At 41.3% G+C, this 20,927-nt stretch overlaps 1 protein-coding gene and 1 long non-coding RNA gene across 2 annotated transcripts in view; one reads left to right on the plus strand and one right to left on the minus strand.

Moving 5' to 3' along the window:
- Positions 1–12,634, minus strand: part of EPC2 (enhancer of polycomb homolog 2) — a 51,140-nt gene extending 38,506 nt beyond the window's left edge. The window contains exon 1 of the mRNA XM_069780735.1: positions 12,215–12,634. Within this exon, the coding sequence (XP_069636836.1) occupies positions 12,215–12,367 (153 nt within the window). The 5' untranslated portion in view covers positions 12,368–12,634. The remainder of the gene's footprint in view (positions 1–12,214) is intronic.
- LOC138685028 (uncharacterized) overlaps positions 11,676–20,927 on the plus strand; it is a 28,317-nt gene continuing 19,065 nt past the window's right edge. The window contains exon 1 of the long non-coding RNA XR_011324255.1: positions 11,676–12,086. This is a non-coding gene — a long non-coding RNA (uncharacterized lncRNA). The remainder of the gene's footprint in view (positions 12,087–20,927) is intronic.

The raw sequence follows: 20,927 nt of genomic DNA on the forward strand, positions 1-20,927 counted from the left end.
TACATGGTGCCCTTAAAAAGGTTGTATTAGTTATGAAGTAATGCAGGGACCTGGGCAAACAACAAAAATTCACATATTGAGTTCAAACCAACGCACCCAAAGCAAAGCTGCTTTATAGGACTGAAACTCCTCTCGGTTTCCCTAAGGGGTTTCTGACACTCAGTGGAAGGAAGCTCAAGAAAACCCACAAGAAGCAGAAGAAGGTATGGTGTAAGGCCCTCCTTACAAGTGGAAAGGGTTCATGGAACCACTTCTCAGTTTCACTTTTGACCATATCATGTTTTTCCAATTATATCCTCCACCCTTTTTTTTTTTTTTTTAAATAATCACAAGAACCACTCGCCATATGCTTGCTTTCCATACTGCCTAATTATGTCTACAGGCCAAAAACACCCATACGAATGGTAGCCTGCTGTTACAGATAACTCACTGAAGGAGGCAGTGGCCTAGCGTATCAAATTGTACTACCCCATCCTAAAAATTCACGGAAGTCCCTGGAATGGATAAGATTTTATTATTTAGCTACTCTAAAGTCATTCTGTTCTTTCAGAAGTGAGTGAACTAATATGTCAACAGAAAAAAAGTAACACTTTTCTGTCACTTTCTTACCTTTTCCAGTTCTTTAACAATTGTAATTTCACAAAGCTATGCTAGTGCTATCTAAAAACCAAAGACAAACCATTCTGTGAATACTTTACATACAAATCATCTGATTATAGACAAATCACCTGAATGTTATCTCAAAAATGCTGATGTAGGCTGAAACAATAGAACAGAAGGGCCACCAGCAACACCTAACTGAGCCCAACATCCTTGGATGACACTTCATGTCTAGATAGATAGGTCGACATAGGAGCTGTGTATCTAAATGAAGAAAAAAACAGTCTAGACCAAAAAAATGCCCCCCAAAAATTACTTCATTTCCTCTCTGGCAGTCTGACTAAAGCCAATTTAAGCACTACAAAGCAACTACAGGCAAGCTAGGAAAAAAAGAGTGGAAATTAGCCCATGAGACACTGATGGAGGTACAGGGGAAGTGAGATGACCAGAGGATATCGCAATCATTTTTGTGTTTCTTTAGTTAACTTTGCAGCATAAAAAAACAAAACAAGCTCTAAATAAGTTTAATGCAGAAAAAGCAAGCAATAAGATTTCAATCATCCTATGTAATAATGGACATGAAACACCTGTGAGACATCCCAAATATTACCCTAAGTGGGACAGTAGTAATGTATGAGAACATGAGCAATCTCTCATTCCTATAATGATTGTTCACTATTTATAAGTATATAATTGACACAAAACTGTCACTGTTTATGAAATGTCAAAAAAAACCAACCAAACTAGAGCACTATATTTTAAAGCCACATTTAATTATACAAATTTCTAGTCTGCCAAAATGTGAATGTACATGAATTATTAAAAGTAGAATTATTGTTATAACAATTAAATTGAATTATTAAAAATTCCTTTTGGAAAGGCTGAATATGGTACTTTATGAGAAATGTGTGTTTCCTGAAAAGCAGGACCTTTCTTCCCCAAGATGCCTTTGCATGAGCTTAAGAGAAAATTGTTCCAAATACTGTAACATCTAGTCAAAACACATAGAAAGTAGTCTTCATCTAGCTCCTTGTGATACATTTGTATCATTCACCACACACCAAATGCAACCTTACACCGAAAAGATTGTTAACTAATTGCATCTGAGGAATTGCTTTTTATTATCTTTACAGTCCGCTTCAATTAGCATAACTTGATTGTCCCAAATCAGACAAGCTAGGATGGAAAAGTATACACCTACATACATACTCTCTCTTTATTTTTCATGTCATTAACACCACAATGTATTTTAAAAGGCTGATACTCCACAACAACTAGTTTTTCCCTTTATTAAATTACTTTATTATACACAGAATCTGAACTCAGTTTGATTTCTGGCTCCACACATCAAAACCTTCATGTGACCACAAGTCACAAAACGGTGTTCCTTGCAGAAGAGGAGAGGAAGAGTCACCAGGAGGGAAATTCTCCAACAGAAGCTGGTAACGGCTCCCCATGGGATCTGTCTCCCTCCTGGGAGGCCACAAGGACCTGCAAAAGGCAGCACAGTAGCGGCTGCTGCCTCGCTTCATCGCACAATTAGAGATTTGTATTACCCAACAACTTCGTAACAACACACGCTGCTTCTGGTCCCGGTACAGAAACCTCAACTTGAAGCTACTCAGGAGCCTCATGTGGCTAAGATGTCTGAGGCTACTTGCTCTATGGTATTTGTTAGCAAAGAAACTGTGTTACCTTAATATTAAGGATCTGGTCTTTCAAAACCTCAGTTCTCCCTCATGCCACACAAGTTAAGTGGGGTCTTGTCTTGCTGGTGCCTATCAGAAGCTTAAAGGCTGGTCAATGATCAAGAGGTGTGAACATGTATGACTCCTTAAACAAAAGATGTGCATTAAAAATAAATTTCTATGGTCAAAGCAGAATTTACTGCCTTGGCATGGAAGTTCAGTTACCAAGAGTTTGGGCAGCAATGCAATTTCCTGAAAAGTTTCAGGTATAACTTTTACATTCAAGAACAAGTTGCTTACAGTACCTCTCCCCCTCTCACTGCGCCACGCATCTAGCCTTCTGACTTGTAACATTTTCTTTCCAGGAATAGGATCCAAAATTCTTATTATGAATTTTTATTTAACTGAGGTACACACACCAATACCGGAGAATTTGTATTTTACAGAGTTTTTAAAACAAATGTTCTCACCAAAGTGACAAGACCTGGAGTGCTGAAGACCTGATGAACCAAACAGAAATCAATCATATTATAATAACACAAGAGATACCAGATATTGGTTCTAAAGTTAGGACAACTTAGAAAAAGGTTAAAAAAATTAATTAAAACACAAGTACACATATAGTAATTGGTAGGAATTAAAATAACTAAAAATTAACTACAAAATTCCATTTTAACACAAACACCTTTAACTCAAGAAACATATATATTACTATTTTTTAACTTTCTTTAATAACAGCGTCTCTCTTACTTATCTAGTCATTGGATACCACTGCAAGACATCCAGTATTTTGTTTGTATCTAAGTTTAGCACAGGGGAATCAGACATTACCAGGATGCTTAAGTAGAAATATTTTTTGTTATGCAACTCAAACTGGTCAAACACACAAAAAGTATGAGTTGCAGCCACAAAACCAGCAGAAAGCTAAGAAAACCAAATTATAAATTAAAATGTAAACAGAAAACAACTACAGAAAAGGGGGGAGGAAGCATTTCTAAATATGCTGGCTAAGAATCGATAAGTACGTTAAATACTTTGTGTGTCACGGTAGACCTGATGAGATAGTAGTTTACTGATGCGGAGAACTGACAGAAAAGTGACATCTAATGAACTGGAGAACAGTCTCACAAGGCAAGCTGGGTAAGCCCTAACTTCTTGCGATCGAAGATGACATAAACATGAGAAAATACCTTACAGAGAAAAATTCTACCGAGGTAGACATATTGGTGAGGTGTTGAGCACACCAAACTTCAGAGACCAGAGAAATAAATATTAGACAAAAGCAACCCAGTTCTGTCCTCACACATTTACTAGTGGGAAATGGCATTTTTCTTTGTCAAGTAACTTATCTGAGAGGATACAACTCTGGTATCAGCTCACCTACTCTTTCCACTCTGAAGTGTGCACTTAAAATAATAACAGACCAAAGGCATATTTCTACCTAATAAAGTCCAAAATTCTTACTCCAGGCATTTCCTTTTTGGCTTATTTCTGAAGACATGAGGTTTTTTTTAAAAAAAACAATGAGAATCAGGTGTGGTCATCTCTCCTTTTACCTTAAAGGATTAGGCATTTTACTCATGTAAATGTATTAATCACAATTAGAATTGCATCAAAGTAAATTAGGAAAAATAAGAACTCAGATTTTTTTCTGCAAAATTCTGCTCCCTTATATTTAGAGCATTTCTGTCATGAACAGGTACAGTATTTTAAGCCAACATCTCCAGTCACACTGTAGGGTAACTATTAGATATTAACAAGTAGGAATTTGCAAAACAGATTAAAACCAAAAATTCAAAATAGTATATCCTAAAAACACTTCATTTCTTTGACTTAGAACTAGTCAACATTAAATGCAAAATTATGACAGTCTATACTGATATTACTTTTAGTTTCATAAAATTATTTTCTCTACTTCTTGCTCCTTTTCATACACAGTAATTCAGTTCTGGTTCAGTTCTTCTCTACTTGTTATAGACATTTCAGTTCTACAATTAATCTTCACCACCAATGGCTTTTGAGACACCAAAGGTTTAACCGTAACTTTGTTTACGTAAATATTAAATGTGTTACTCATCTTTTTAAAAGTTGAATAGTTAGAATGATGAATATGCCAAGGCATATAACCATTCAAGTAAGTATAAACAAGGCAGAGTTTATTAGCTTTGTTGGCAAAATAAATTACAAGTAACCTTCTGGATGTCTAACACCAATCAAAATGATCTTTCTTATGAAAAAAATTAAAACCAAGCTCAATATAAGCAGATTTAATGTCTGTTGATCTAAATTATTCAAACAGAACATCTCAACTGATCTCAATCAACACAGAAATTGTACAAAGCTGACTACTGCTCAATTTTGCCAAGCAGGAGCAACATGAAATCTGGCACCAAGTAATTCAAAGCACAGGTGAAGCTGCCCGAGGTATTTCTTTCCAAGGTTTTCTTAAATTGAAAGAAAAGGAAAAATTGCTACCTACATTTGAGACGTTCCAGAGCTCAGCAACAGAGCAGAGGCAGATTTCAAAATGTTCTCTTAAGCTTTCCTCATGGAATTACACCTCATCCTGAGGAAACCTACCTATAAGGGAAAGTTCCTGCATAATGAATTGAGGTGTGACTCTCAACGTCCATGCAGATACCATTGTTCTCTACTATGGACTCAGGCACCCAAACCAGTTAGGGCAGATTTCACTGATAGGGCAGATTTCACTGGTGTTAATTGACCTTATGCATAGGACTCTAGCCTGCAGCAAAAAGGCAACTTTTATCTCAATTAAGAGTGTGGTTTTAAGATATGGCTGAACCCATCTAACCTCAGGATGAGACCAAAAGCATGCTAGTCTCACGCTTCTCCATTCCCAAGCCTTCTATCCCCACGTGCTCCTACCACTTCTCCTGAAAGTACAGGATGCTCAACTTCTCCAGGGTGGGCTTTCAGCTCCCATTATCGGGTCAGATGGGCCTCAGTACTCGGAAAAGCAGAACACCCCTACCTGCTGAAGGCCAGTTACTCTGGCTCAGCTGTATCTTAAAAGCACACTCCAAGATAAATTACTTGACATTTGTCACAGGCTAAGCCTATACTCACAAGCAGTTGTTACAGGTTAGCTGATAGGTGTTAATGTGATAAGCCCTAATAAACTGACCCCGAGTTTGAGACTAAAGAGCCAATCTTTGTATTGTTTAACTTCAGCCACATAAATACAGCCAGAACAAATCAAAACAAAAGCTACTCAGTTTAGCAGCTCACCAGTTAACTACGCTCAGCTACTCTAACATTTAGATGACGTCCACATTCAACAACAGCTTATTTTCATCCCCACTGCAGTATTCTGCTAACACAGTCCAACCTGCGTAGTGTTAAGTCTGATATACACTTATCAAATGGGACATTAAAAAGTACCAGTGGTGGACTGAAAGGAAGTTTGTTAGCCACAAAAATATTTTGCAGATAAAAGCACAGGAAGGGTAGAGGATCACAGCTGAAAACTGAAATAATGGCTGGGAAATGGAGCTGAAATGTGCACTTGTGAGGAACATCACTGCATGATGCAATGGGTCTCAAAGGGAGGGAGAAAAATACAGGACCTGAAGGCAGGGAAAGAAGTCTTATAAACAGAACTGAAGTTTAAAATTCCATGAATAAAGATTACAGCACAGCATTATGCTACCTACTACCAAACATACTTCAGTAATCCCAGCAGTCTCCAAACATACCCAAAATAAATAAATAAATACAGGTGCTGAACTCAAACTGAGAAATAAACTTCCAGTGGGAAATTACATTTCCCCAACACATAAGCCAGTTGATTCTAATCAAACAAACCCCATTTCTTTCCTAAGGCAAGTCTGCTGTCTCCATTTCACTTAGTTTCTGCATGGAAGTACAGTCTTTCAAATTTCCTACTTAAACTTCCATAAAGTGTTTCTGAGGGACTTCTGTTTTACAGAATATTTGCATGGTTTGAACTAAAGTTATCCTCTGTTGACCTTCTATTTTACACACTGGTGTCCCGACTTCTCCTTTGTTCTACAAAGCCCCTCATTTGTAAGCAACTTTCAGGGTTCAACCACAGGTTATGAATGCACATCCAACATACAAATCTCAAGTTAGAATAGGTTCTATCCACACAGGGAGTCATTTATGCACATTTATGTTTTGAAACCTAAACGTGAGTGCATCAGACAGCACCAGGTAGGTACTTCTAATCAACAGCTTAAATAAGTCCTCACACATTTGATAGCTCCCACCTTGGAGATATTCAACAGCTATCTGGACATGGTTGTGGGCAACAGGCTCCAGGTGGCCCTGCTTGAGCAGGGTGGTTGGCCAAGATGACCTCCAGGGTCCCTTCCAACCTCATGCTTTCTGTGACAGTCTGTAATACTTAATTGCATTTATTTAAGCACCTTTCTACAAGTCATGGACATCAACAGCACAACTATCTACAGAACTTCATCTCTCTCTAAAAGAAAATACCATCAGCATCATAAAATGTAAGCTAATTGTTTCAAGGCACCTATTGGTTAACAATTGTAATTTAGTATAATTATTGCTAAGCTAGGATTAAAAGAAAAAAAAAAATCTATTCATGCTATGAAAGCAACTACCTGTAACATTTCCATATACAAAATCAGCTGTAAAAGACTTATGTTTCCCAATAAAGATGTGATAGTGTGTCTGGAGTGGAGCAGGGAGACTCGAGCACTGAACTCCAAACTCTGATTTCATTGCAGAAAGCAAGCCGGTAGCACAGGGGCACTCAACACAACTCCAGCGTGTATAAGGTGTATCAAAACAAGACTACTAGCCTTTACGTTGACAATTAGCTGTAATATGTGAACAACTGCATGAATCTCCACAATAAATGACACTATGCTTTTTTTTTTTGTACATTGCATTAATCGATAATCTGTAAAATGTGTACCATTTCAACAACAGATAAAAGGGGCAAAAGCAGAGCACCCCCGAAGTCCCCAACCAATACCAATGTGTTTACACTCACGCATTGTCCTGGTTTCAGCTGGGATAGAGTTAATTTTCTTTCTAGTAGATGGTATAGCATTATGTTTTAGATTCAGTATGAGAAGAATGTTGATAACACACTGATGTTTTCAGTTGCTGCTGAGCAGTGTTTAGACTAAGTCAAGGATTTTTCAGCTTCTGATGCCCAGCCAGCAAGAAGGCTGGAGGGGCACAAGAAGCTGGGAGGAGACACAGCCAGGGCAGCTGACCCAAACCTGCCAAAGGAATATTCCATACCATGGGACATTATGCCCAGTATATAAACTGGGGGGAGCTGGCCAGGGGGTGCAGACCACTGCTCAGATTCTAACTGGGCATCAGTCAGCGAGTGGTAAGCAACTGCATTGCGCATCACTTGCTTTGTATATTCCAGTTCTTTTATTATTGTCATTTTATTATTGTTATTATTCTCATTATTATTTTCTTGCTTTCTGTTCTATCGAGCTGTTCTTATCTCAACCCAAGAGTTTTACTTCATTCTTCCCCCAATTCTCTCCCCCATCCCACTGGGTGGGGGGGAAGTGAGTGAGCAGCTACATGGTGCTTAGTTGCTGGCTGGGGTTAAACCACAAGACACATACAGGATGAAGCCCCTCCAAGAAAAGATTAAGAAATGACTACTATTTTATCTTATAAACAGAAATCACAAAAAAACCCCACCACCAAACATTTAGGCATAAGAACATGTGCAAGAAAATGTGAATGTAGGACTGGGTCATAACAAACTTTTAGAAAAAAAGAAAATAAGAATTGCCATAAAATTACTGATGTCTCTGTGTGTACACATGTATTTCGAAGTCCTCCTGATTGAACTCTTCCAGTTCACTGTATCAGCAAAAATATTCATTACGTTACACTGTATCAGCAAAAATATCCACACAAAAAACTATGACTTGTGCAAAGTTAATGCTTCCTGCTTCAAAAGAAGAATGGATCTGCTGCTTTAGAACCATCACTAGCTCCAGGATGCCTTGAAAACCAGATGCTGAACACTTCAAGTTTCCAGTGTTATAATAGAAACTGAATGAACTAAAGGATGGATAGAGTACAAACAGAAAAGAAAGCAAGAAAAAATTTCTTCAAGTCAACTACTTCCAGCCTGTCAAAATATTCAAAATTGACCATTATATTTAACAATCAGTGAAAGATCATCCCAAGGTGATTACTCAAGGACTGAGAATGAAAGTCACTTCTCATTCGTACTCTGTCAGCATTTTAATAACGTTAAACCATATCCTTAACTTGCTATTCATGCACTTTTTCCTCTATAACCTTAGCCTTGTCATGTGATGTCAAACTTGGCTGTAAGTGAATGTATGTTCAAACAAGAATTTTGAGATGAACATTCAGACAGCTTTGACCAGGCAATCTAGGTATCATCAATTACCACCATGCTTTTAGCTTCCTAACAACTCAAATTTATTTTCAAAAGCCTTCAGCCTGAATTTGCCTCATTATTAACCACGATTCTTCCCCCACAATGTGCAACTCAGCAATCTCCAGTAATATGTATTCAAATAAAAAAAACACATAGTTATGCGAGAAGAAACAAAACCAGGGCTTATCTATTCTGCAACTTTTCCCCCTTCTAGCCAAAACAATTCATTAACATTATGAAATACAACTCTTACTCATCAGAAAAAAACAATACAAAATGTTCCTGCTCAGTTTCTGAAGCTCACAAAAGGAGATCTTCCTGCTTTTGCTTAATAGTAATCTCTCTCTCACATGAGCGTAAAAACAAAAAACAAACCCACACAATTTTCCTCCTCAGGTTTAATTTAGGGTAAATTATAAGCACTTGCTAACAAACATGCTACAGACCAGAAGCCTAATTCTTTCACAGCTGTAATCTCCAAGTAAGAGAAATGAGCTGCTGACTTGTGAAATGCTGCAAGTGGATATAAATCTCTAAGATACTTATATAGAAATAGTTCCAGAATATTCACCAAGATCAAAGCAAAAGAAAAGTCAAAGATGCTTGTTTGACAAACTGGACAGTATACTTTCTTGTAGTGGTGTGACCGGCGGCGTGTATTGGTGCCCGGTCTGGGACTACAGTGACTGTATGACATTTTAATACACAGTCCAAATAACTTTAGTAGTAGTAGTAGAAATGAGTGATAATCATTAAGGTGTGTTGACCCACCCCCGCCAGACTTTAAGCCTTTCTATGTTCCCAACAATAGTACTAGTTTAAAACAAAAAACAAACAAACAAAAAACAAAACAAAAAACCAACACAAAACCAACCACAAAACAAACACATTAAAAGCATATGTACCAAAAGCTGCAATTTTGTATATACAAAATATCAATCGTGACCAAAGCAAATCATACACCTGTACTAGCAAGAGTAGGTTATAAAGAACAGGTCAGACAGACATGTCAATCTTAACCATTTTACATCTTGCAAATCTGTAAATACGTTGTTATTTTCAGTGAGAGTCAGCCCTGGAAGATGGTATCTGACCCCATGATACACTGTACTACAAGACCTTTCTGATTTCACCAAGGCTTCACACAGGGTGGCACAGCAAGGGAAGCAGCATACCGGGGCCAGCGTAACATGAGCTTGTGTCTTTGTACAGCAAATGTAAATCCTCAGCTACCCTGATGGTTCAAACACCTTTCACAAGATGCACCCCTGGGCAAAAGTTCGGGCTAAAAAAAAGGCCTTGAGACACTCAAGTAACTGAGATGTTAGAAACGACTATGTGGATCTCTTCCTCCCCCCAAAAGTCCCTTCAAAATACATCAAATCGGTCATAGCAATATTTGCTATGAATAAAAGCTGTTTAAATATTTAACTACTGTCATCCACAACAGCCTTTCCTAGAAGGGCTTTACACACCACTAGCACAAAAAATTTACACTAAAGAATTATTTGTGCAACACTGGAAAAAGGGCTGCCCCATGAAAGAAAGTGTCACTCCACAGCAATTATCTGAACAATCTATTAATAGTACAGTTTATAATCTTGTCTGGCTGATGTATCTAGCACTATGCTTATATATTGCTTCAATGACCATTTCATTTCAAGACTATTACATAATACATCAAATATAGCCACAATTCAGCACAAAGAAAATAAAATTCATTCTTACAGAAAAGCAACATTTTAGTACAACACTAAAGCAGTTTTACCGAAGTCTAATCTTCACAATCATTTAAACAGTTCACAAGCAGCTTGCTTGCTTGAACTCTTATAGCAATTTTCCATTAACAAGTTTATTTAAAACATAATTTATCAAAATAACACAATCATTTATAAAAAAAAAGGAAAGCCATATTTTAAAAACATTAAATGCAAACACAGAGCTGCAAGATAGACTTTAAAGACTGAGAAAAAGACTGAGAAAACCAAATTACTCTCCAAGATTGCTTCGTTAGTACCACACTGTTGTTCCTTTTAAATACACAGGCAGATTCTAGCAGAAATTTACTCTTTGGGAAGCACTGGAAGTTTTGATCATGGTGTATTACCCACTGTAAAAACAATGGGGGAAACAGCAAAAAAACCAAACCAAACCAAACAAACCAAAACACAACGGTAAGACAGAGGAATCCTTTTAATATCAACAGTCAAGTGAGAAAAACCAATCAGAAAGGCATGGAGCCTCCTTTGACAGCTGTAACCTCTGAAAAGCCAATCCACACGCATAGGGGTTTGGCTGAGGCGGAGACACGGATTCATTGAAGAAATTCTTGAGGGTGCATTTACTATCGGCTCTACATACAAGTACAGACACATTAGGCGACAGCCTGTATCTAAGCCTTATACAACTCTAAGGAGCACAAGAGTCGATGTCAAATGACACCAGAACCGTGAGCAAGGACTTTCAAAGTGGTGCTGTCCTACTGCTTGTCAAAAACCCCAGAAACTTACCTTTACTTAAGCGGACAAAAGCCACCTTCCCCCCCCCCCCCAGCACTATAAGAAGAACAAGCATCGTGTATCTATTTTTTAACACTTGCTGGTTTATTTAGAAATCATCTAAATGCTTGAAAGCCTAACGCTTAACGCAACACGTCCAGCCGATGCGTCTGACATCCGATGTGCACCGTGCAGCGCAAAACATCTCTCTCGGAAAAAAAGTACGAGCAGGACGCGCGCTGGTTAACAACTACCGAGAATTTCACCCACAGCATCTGCAGCAGGGAACGAGCTCTACGAGCCACAGCTGCTCGCCGTCCCCTCCAGCCCCTACCCTGCCGGCGCACATGCGGACAACCTGTAGCAAGCGCAAAGCGCAGCCCGCAGCGGTCCTCTGCTTTCAGCGGGGGCCGGACAAGGCGAAAGGCCGCTTGTCACTACACCCACCGAAGCCCCCGGTTTTGCCCGCGCGGCGTGAAAAAAAAAAAAAACACGCTGCTCCGGCTCGGGGCCGCGCAGCTGAACGGGCCACTCTCCAGCGCCTTCTACCACAGCGGGAAACGAGAGGCAGGGCGTCCCGTTCCCGCTTGCCTCCGCTCCCCCGTCCGCGGGGCCGCCGCCGCCGCCGGTCCGCCCCGCTCCCGCTCCCGGCGCACAAGGGGAAGCGGCGGCAGCAAAGGCACGCTACGCCAACTGCGGCCGCAGCGCTCGCTCGCTCATTCAGAGATGCATCTTGCGCCTTCCTCCTTCTTACGCTAGCGTAAAGGCCTCCCCCCACCCCACCCCCCCCACTAATCAAAACACTCGCGAGTCGGGACGCAAAGAAGATGGCGGAGCAGGGCCCGCTTACGGCGTCGGACAGCAGTTTACGCTGCGCTCTTTGCGCAGGGCCCCGTAAGAACCGTGCAGCGCTGCGGTGGGGAGCGTGCGTAGTGCGCTTGGTGAATGCCAATGGCCTATTTCCCGTGAGGGGAGGGGGGTGTCTGATAAACAATGGTGCCCCCCCTGCGCGGCTCCCTTACCGATTCCTCCTCTTTCTCCATCCCCGTGGGCATCTGCGGCACAGCCCGGTTGATGGAGACGCAGTCGTTGAGGTCGGGCATGTCCTTGCCGCGGTAGATGGGCAGCGGTTTGGCGGCGTCTAGCGCCCGGGCTCGGAAGGAGAGTTTGCTCATTGTCTCCCCCTCACAATAACACCCCGGGGCCGGGCGGGCGGGGGGGGGGGGCCTTCAGTGCGGCCTCGCCGCCGCCTCCCAGCCGCTCCCGCACCCGGCCCGCACCACCATGGAGGGTCCCGCCGCCCCGGAACAGCTCTCCGCGGGGCCGCCCGTAGCTCACAGCTCACGCCCCGCAGCCCTAGATCCGCGCCGGGCTCGCTCGATCCGCTCCCTGCGCCATGGCAAACATGGCGGACATTAACCAAAGCGGCCAGCGATCCCGACAGCCAACGCGAGAGCTCGGGGGGGGGGGGGAGGAGGAGGGGGGGAGAGGGGAGGAGGGAGGAGAGAAGGAGAGGGGGCAGCCGCGGTGCGCGCGCAGCCGAAGGCGGGAGGCTGAGGGGAGATGGGGGGGGGCGGCGGGGACGCGGCCGTGTGAGGCGGGACGGGACGGGGACGGTGCCCGCTGAGGCGAGACGAGACGTGTGGGGAAATGGCGGGGGTGAGGGCGGGGGGGGAGAGAGAAAGGAACTCGCTGTCCCCCCGCCCGCTGCTGACGGGCGGAGTCATCGGGAGGAGCTTGTGACTGGAAAAAACGGCGCCGGGACGGGTGGTGGCTGCGAACGATGCGCCCCGCCGGCTGCCGGCCGTCCACCGGGGCGGTGAGAGGCAGCGAGGAGGGTCAGCTCCGTGCCGGGTGGCGGGAAGCCCGTGTGGTGACTGTGAGGCGGGAAGGGCGGGCTCCTTCTCTGTGGGGCTGGAGCCCGCCTCGCCGGCCCCGGGTTCCTCTCCAAAGGGCTCGCACCGTTAGCCGTTTGGGGATTAAAACGTTTTAGCAATAAAGACAGCCGTCAGGAGAACTAGCTTCACTTACTGTTACAAACCAACGCTTCAGAAACAAAACTCAGACCTGCTCGGGTTTTCTTTCTGTCTTTTTCTTTTTTTCCCTTCCTCAAGAGAGATGTCCCGTATTGCTCTCCACACGGGCTGAGCCTCGAAGAGAGGTTAAGTCCTGCGTACCGCAAAATAAGGTGCTTCTCATGCGCAAAAATTTGTATTGAAGACCTGTCCGTAGGTCTGGAGTTACTGGGGGGTAGCTGTGCGGTGCGTGCTTGTTGAGGCTCTTCGGCCATAGAAGTGCCTCGCTCCTGTTCGGTTTGGCCCGCTTTTTCAAAGGATGAAACTAAGGCGTCCGACTGGGAGAGAAAAAACCCAAGTTCTCCACATAGAGAAAGCCACGGTCCTCTACCAATCCAGGGCTTCCCACATCGGTTCAGTGTCTTGACTTTAGTCAGCAAAGCCCTTCATCAAAGACCTGTAGTACTTCAAACACCTCGTCACTTCCATATTATTTTGACACCCTGAGATCAGGCCAGCTGCTTTTTCTCAACTCCACCGTAGAGCTCACAGGAGTTGTCAGGGCAATCTTCCATCTCTGAAGTAAAATGGAACTGTTAGGCAGACAAAACTTCACGATGTTACCGTTTGGACCACAGTGCCAACTGTATCTAATATGCCCTTTCTTTGATTAAAAAAAAAAAAAGCTTGACCCAAGAGGTTCAGTCTCTGAATTGCCATTCATTTTTAGTTACCTGCTACATTTGTTATTTATATGGTTTTGTATAGCAAATACAACTACTGCTCATGATAAACACATGATTTACAAAACAAAGAATAAAGAACTGTGTCAGCCAGAGAGAGAGATAAGGAAGATGAAATAAGTGCAGTAATACACAAGAGGAAAAAAGAAGCAGCAATAACATTACATTCATGAGCCATGGACTCAAATTAGCTTGGGAAAGAGAGCTGGAAATTGTATTAGCTACTCCTGTGAAAGCATCAGGTTAATGTTCAGTAGTAGTCATATGAACAAATGAAGCTGTAAAAATTATGAGAAAAAGGAACAGAGAACAAAAATATGATAGATTGCACTTATTTATAATTTCCTTAAAATATTTTTAGTCATAAAGATAGACAATTCTTGACTTGGATTAGAATTAACGTGCAAATATTTAAAAGTTGTATAGTTTCTAGCTTAGAATGTATAGTTCAGCACCATTTTAGAAGTGGCCAAACTTCCAACACCCAAAATCGTTTTGATACCTCCAAATTGATTCACAGTTGATTGGTAGCAGCAGACGGTTGCCATTTTCCAAAGACTAATTGCGACGCACTTCTGCCTGAAGTTGTCTTGTTTATCCGCTACTTAGATGTGTGCCTAAAATAAATGCTGAACCGAATTCAACCCCACCTGCTGGGACCCACCTTCACATTTTGGCACAGACATTAAAAATTGTACCCACGAGTGAGCTTCCCCTGCAGTTGTTGACAAACAACATATGAGGGTCATGAATTCCCGTCTCAGTAAATAAAATGCATTTTCAGCTCATGTTTCATGAATTTTCCGTATAAATACCATTACACGGATGCTGTTATGGCCCTGCTGTACAGATAACGTGCATTTGAAAAGGTTACGTTAGCTGCATGGAACAGGCAGTTCCTCCTGAGGTACTTCCTCAAGTAGTTAAAAGACAAGAAGGACTTTCCTCTTTCTGCTTCCCTTCTAGCAAGAAAGAGGCATTTTACACACTGCCGTCAGATATTTTTGCTTTTTCAGTTAGCACAACTGAACAATAGATAGCAATAACCTTTTCCCTTTGTGTCCATGTTCTGTTCTTTTTCACTGCTTAAACAAAAAAAAAGAACAAAAATGCAACATATTTACCCTCAAGGTGGCTCTTAGTCCTAAACTCATCCCATTATTTTATTTCTACAAGCAATGCAATTTTTTTTAAATTATGCCCTGTAGGATTCTGAGGGTTTTTATGTAGTCAAAAAAGCCATTGCACAGAGCCAAACGTGGGTAGAACTAAAGTTTCAACTTACAGTAGCTTAGCTTTAAGCCAGAACCACACATCTTTTCAGTACATACTCTGATCTCTTCATCTTGTAAAATATTACAGGTTTTCTGAAGAATTTCAGCTGTAAAAAAATTATGAGCTCTATTTGACCTATAGATAACTTACTTTTGATGCAGAAATGAAGGAAACAATGTCTCAAACAAAAGTACTTGTTCAGTAGTTGAATTCTGACTTGCCTTTGTATTTCCTGTGCAAGTTAACGCAATCGAATATGCACACTTGCATACTGGATAGGCCAAAAATACCCAAATTTCTTTTGAACACATATATCAAGAGAAATGTTAGAGCTATATAGGCTTGGGTGCTTTATCACGTCCTTGCTTTTGGTTCTGCTTCTCCATAGTGACATTTAACACAAGGAATGCTTGTTCTCACTGTAGCTGCCTACAGCCTGGGACATTTCTGGTGGTCTTTTTGCAAGTTTTTCCTGTTTCTTTTTTTTTTTTTTTTTTTGCTAATAATATATATCTCCCCGCATTAGTCTTACATCAAACAGAAGCATCACTTATGGACGGTTATGTCAAGAAATCTCAATGTACGTTATTGCAATATGATATGTCATGAGGGTGTAATAGTTCTTTGTTTTGTGTGTTGTCACCTTATAAGTACAAGAAGTAGTAAAAAAAAAAAAAAATGCAGGGACAGTATAGAAAGAGAGACTCCAGAAGTGGTTAATGGCCTCTGAAAAGGGATGGTGTTGTTCATCAGCGTTGTGGGGTGTTTGAAACCTCAATTAATTGAGCGATGTTAGAAGATAACTAGTATTTTAGGGTGCTAAGGACTTGACTGTAGATAGACAAAAACAACCATCAAGATACGAAGTGTATAGAAGAATTGTCTTTGTCTTCTGCAACATGCCAGGTACACTGCATGAGGGTTAGAAGATGCGATTAGGAAAGTGATGCTGACGAATCTATGCTAACAAGTATTTCCGATGTCACTGATACAGCCATTGTACATTCAGGATTCCTGCCTCGTTAGCAGCAGCAGCAGCAGCCTCATTATAGAGTGTTTTGATCTCATGTTTAAGCAAAGCTTCACTAGAAGGGAGCCTAAAAGTAGCCAGGAGGCTGGCTTAGTAACTTCAGCACAAGGGAAAGTGCCGAGCTTTCCAGGAGATATATGAATGGACTAGGGGAGTCTTTTTAAAGGTTATGAAGTCCTTCTTTCTCCCTATGTCTGAGAACTCCTATTGAAGTGAAAGGAACCTCTGTCCTATTCATTTCAAAGGGGGTTTTGTCAGGAAAAAGAGCTTGATCAAAGTAGCTACTAAGCATGCTTAGTGGCTAATGTTCAGAGTTAAATGTATCAGCTGTTCCAAACCATTTCTATTTCAAATTATTCAAAGGGTTTAGGGGACTGGCAGCCTGCACATTTTCCTCTTTAAGGTCACCAAAACCTGTCAGCCAAAACCTGAAATCTAGTATGGAATAGCTTCTTGGGAGATTTAAAGCTCTGAATGAAAATTATAAAAGTTGAAAATTGAGTTAAAAACTGGAGCCCGACAGCAACAGACACTATACAAAACTAAATAAAAAGGCAGCTACGAAAATAGCCGATTGCCCACATTATAGCAGGAAGGTAAAATGATGAAAAATGCTCAAGCTAGGAAGCAGCAGGAAGCTCCTGATTTAGGAGTTTTATACCAAAAATATCCATGTCAAGAAATACATTTAAAATGAAAGGAAAGCATGCTTTACGTCTGAAGGTTAACATAGGCATCGGGAGGGGTCATCAGTTCTTTAAAGGAACCCAGTGCAGCAGTTTCCTATTGTATAAAATCTTGGATTCTTAGTCAAAAGATAAATCTACTCTTGACTGCGACTGCGCTCTTTTATGACACAATTCAACCAGTAAGTTAAAAACAATGCCATTATGAAACCAGATGAATTTGTCTTGGAATTACATTCCACAAACCTGCACATTTATATGACACACTACTTCCTTATAGAACAACTAGTTTGCCCAACAGATACTAACAACTGAGGTTGCAAAAGCTTTCCTTTTAAGAGAGGTCATTCGTAGGTGCTTATAAAGACATTTTTACTTTTGCAGGCTGAAATTTGTTCTTCACTGATGTAGACATGCATACATGTCTATATTCATCTCTCTCACAGTTAGTATTTAAATTGAGCATATGCAGAACATCAAGTAAAGCCATTAGCCACCTGTACGAGTGCAGCTCAGAAACACAGAAATCTGGGGTTGATTTTTAAAACAGGCAAGATAGAATATAAAGCAAAAATGATGCATTTGAAAACAAAGCAGTGTTCTAAACCAGCAGTACTTTTTCGCCAAAGGGAATTTAATAATAAGGATATTCATAGCTTAAATATGATACATGAATTCATACTAATCACCGCATCTCAAGTGATACACCCACTGAAAATCATAAACATTAAGAAGTCTGCCAAAACCTTTTTGAACCTATTTGACATCACTTAATGTTGAAAATGGTCAGCATGGAGGGAATTGGTGGTTCTTTTGGTAGTTGACAGGCAAGACTTGACAGAAGATCCAGTGCAGCATCATCGACATCACACGGTGTCATCTTGCAGACATTGCAGTGAAAGTGTGAAGTAAGATCACGTTAAGGCAGCTGGTTTGTTTACTCACCAGGTGGGTTTGGCAGGCTGGCCAGGGGCTTCAAAGCAACAGCTTCTTCTGTGTCATTAACTAGATCGTATGCAAGTGAACAGAAGGGGATAATGCCAAATAGTATAAATACCAAACCTCTCCTATACACGAGGAAATCGCAGCATAGATTTTTATTATTTCTCTCAAGACAAACAAATACTCTTTCCTACTCTCTCCCCTTCCCCCTCAACAACAACAAAAAAAAGCCCTTTGCACTAAATAAAACCAGACGATGCTCGGCCTGGCATGGGCTAGTCCCTTCCTGGTCATTCTGAAGAGCGCTGCAGCTTCCACTGCTGCCACATGACTTGTGTAAATGTTGCACATTCATTTGTTTTACCACCAGGAAAAAGGTAGCTTTACAATGCAGTGACTAGTAAGGAGGAAAAGAATGGTTATGACTGGAACTAGAAAACTACTCTTAAAATTGGTACGTAATAAGGATTGTATTAATACCATAAAGTTTTGGAAAAGAACAGTAGGTCTTAAAAAGAGAGAGATTTACTCAACTGTCATTTAGAAATATCTAGCAGAGAAAATAGTGAAAACCAAGTTTACGAATGTATACAAATTTATCCCAAAGCTTCACACCTCAGGAGGCAAATACAAGATAATTTTTTTTTTTAATCAATGTGTTTTGAGGAGCTGGGAGCTCCCCAGCTTGTGTTAAAAAATTAAAAAATAAACCCCATCCTGCCACTTAAAGTAAGAATCATGGAGCATTAAAAACTGTTACAATTTTTATTCAGAGTTCAGAAGCCACAGCGAAGGAATTTCCCTAAAATGGACTCTGTGAAAAACTCTGGCCCAGCAGTAAGAGATGCTCCCTTTCCTCTTCATAGCTTTATAATTCTGCTGAATTTTAGTGCAAGGTTAGAAGTGGGTCTGCTTTCTAAAAATAAATTTGCAGGCAACTGTAAAAATAAGAAATCAGGAAATACACCAAACAGAACTTTTTATAAATACCCTAACAGCCACAAGCTTACCTAAAAAAAAAAAATCTTGATAATTGCTGTCTTCTGGATTAGTGGCCCAGATATAACAATTTTTCTTACTGATTAAAAATGGCAGCATTTTCCCTGCCCACCTAGTTCTGGGGCTGATATGATTTGTTTCGGCCTGACCTGGAGTAGCAGTCCTTGCTGGTGCAGGAAGGGCAGATTTAATGGATTAATACAGTGAAAATAGGAACTGTGGTGCAGCTGGCAGCAAAGTGTCTCCCTGCGGAAAGACGCCTTAGCCGATGCAGCGCACTTATTTTCCCATCGTGGTGGGATGGCTTGAGTGGGAGCCTGACATCGGGGCTGAATCAAGGGGACCCTGGGTGCTGGGGTGACCCTCTTGTGAATTCAGGTGTGGGCACAGTTCGAGGCTTCTCGAGGTGTCCGTTCTCCCAGGAGGAAAGGTTGTGCTTTTGTTCGACTGTGATGCTAATCAGAGGGAAGTTTATTATCACTTGTATCGGAGTAGTGTCGTCGTGTGTTCTCTACTTCCCCTATTCTTCTGGAAAAAGGGATTGAAAACAATCACAGAAAAACAAGTCTCTCCACAACGTTGCTGTGCATCAAGAAACAAAAATATTAGCTTGATTGCAAGAAGAGTCAAAAGGAAAATGAAAGCGTTAAGTCAGCAATGAATAGTGGTGCTACTGTTAGTAGTACACTCTCAGCGCATAAATTCATAATAACGAAAGAAAGTTTTTAGTCTTCCGTTGTAAGTTATGCAATCAACACATAGATTTAAAAATGTATTCAAGATTCAAATTCCTGTACTTCCTTGCCAAAGAGGGTTTTTTTAAGAAAATAGTATAAAAAAAGACACTTTTATTATGCAGACATCAGTCATAGCAAATCTGATACAGTATTTCCTCTTCCAAATTGCTGTTGATCACTATTCATTGAAATATCTTGCTGCGTATGCAACCATATCTTGATAAATACACAGACGTTTTAGAAGACCTGCTTCGAGAAAAGTCACACATTTATACCAGCTATTGCTTCCTCAGGAACAATGTTGTGAGCTATGCTCAGCTGAGCAATTCATTCTTATTTAAGTGACTAATGGTTCAGCATTGCTCCCTGAGAAGATGGGAGAAATTTGCCTATTAGCACATTCAGCTTCTTCACTCTTGTGCTTTCGGCTCACAGCCAAACTCTTTTTGGAAGGAGGAGCAGTGTGTTTACATTTGGGGTAGACCCCAGTGCCTCGTACCCATTGCTAGGTCCTGTCCTGGGAAGTCCCACTTCAGGGATTTGAACTGAAGTGATGGGAGAGGTGGGAGCAGACAGGGAGAAGAGAGGAGGAACTAGTTGTATTAAAAAAGGCAAGTGAGCTACCAGTTGTAGATGTTCATGCATATTCAATCAGTCCTTCCCTTGCTGTCACCTCCACATGGTGTATTTAGCCACTATGAACTGGGAGGACTGGGGTGGGGAGCTGCAGCTGGCCCACGGTTACTACATGCACCAGTCAGAGTGTTGGACTGGGTTGGCTGCCCAGGGTGTGTGATGGCGCAGGGCGGACTGTAGCACCGAGGGCATGGTGCAGGCACGCCGTGTTTTGGGTGCGATGCAGAGCTGAGAAAAGGCCAGTTTGGAGTATGCATCAGCTCGGTGCTGGGAGAAAGCTGGGTAATCAAGAAGAGGGAAGTGCGGTGCATATACAGCTCCGCAGGCACTCTCACTGTGTGAATAATGCCATTCACGCCTCTGAGAGCTTTTGTTTCACTTTGAATTGATCTTGAGAGGATATTTTCACATAGCTGAGTCTAACTACATACTCCTCTGAGATTGAACTTGAAGCTGGATGTGTAGAGCCTCCTCCATGTGTCCTGGACTCAGGTTTGGAGTACAGACAGAGCAGTACCTGTTCACAACATTTCTCTGAACTGCACTAAGAAAAAAAGGAAGAAAAGAGTTAGAAGTGGGAACTGAATTGTGGGCGTGGGATAGAGCGGACAGGGTAAGAGGACACTAGTGAAAGTTAGGGAAAGGTGGGTGATGCCTTCAAGTTTGAGCTTT

This window comes from Haliaeetus albicilla, chromosome 4 (genome assembly GCF_947461875.1).
Source record: "Haliaeetus albicilla chromosome 4, bHalAlb1.1, whole genome shotgun sequence".
Classification (NCBI taxonomy): domain Eukaryota; kingdom Metazoa; phylum Chordata; class Aves; order Accipitriformes; family Accipitridae; genus Haliaeetus; species Haliaeetus albicilla.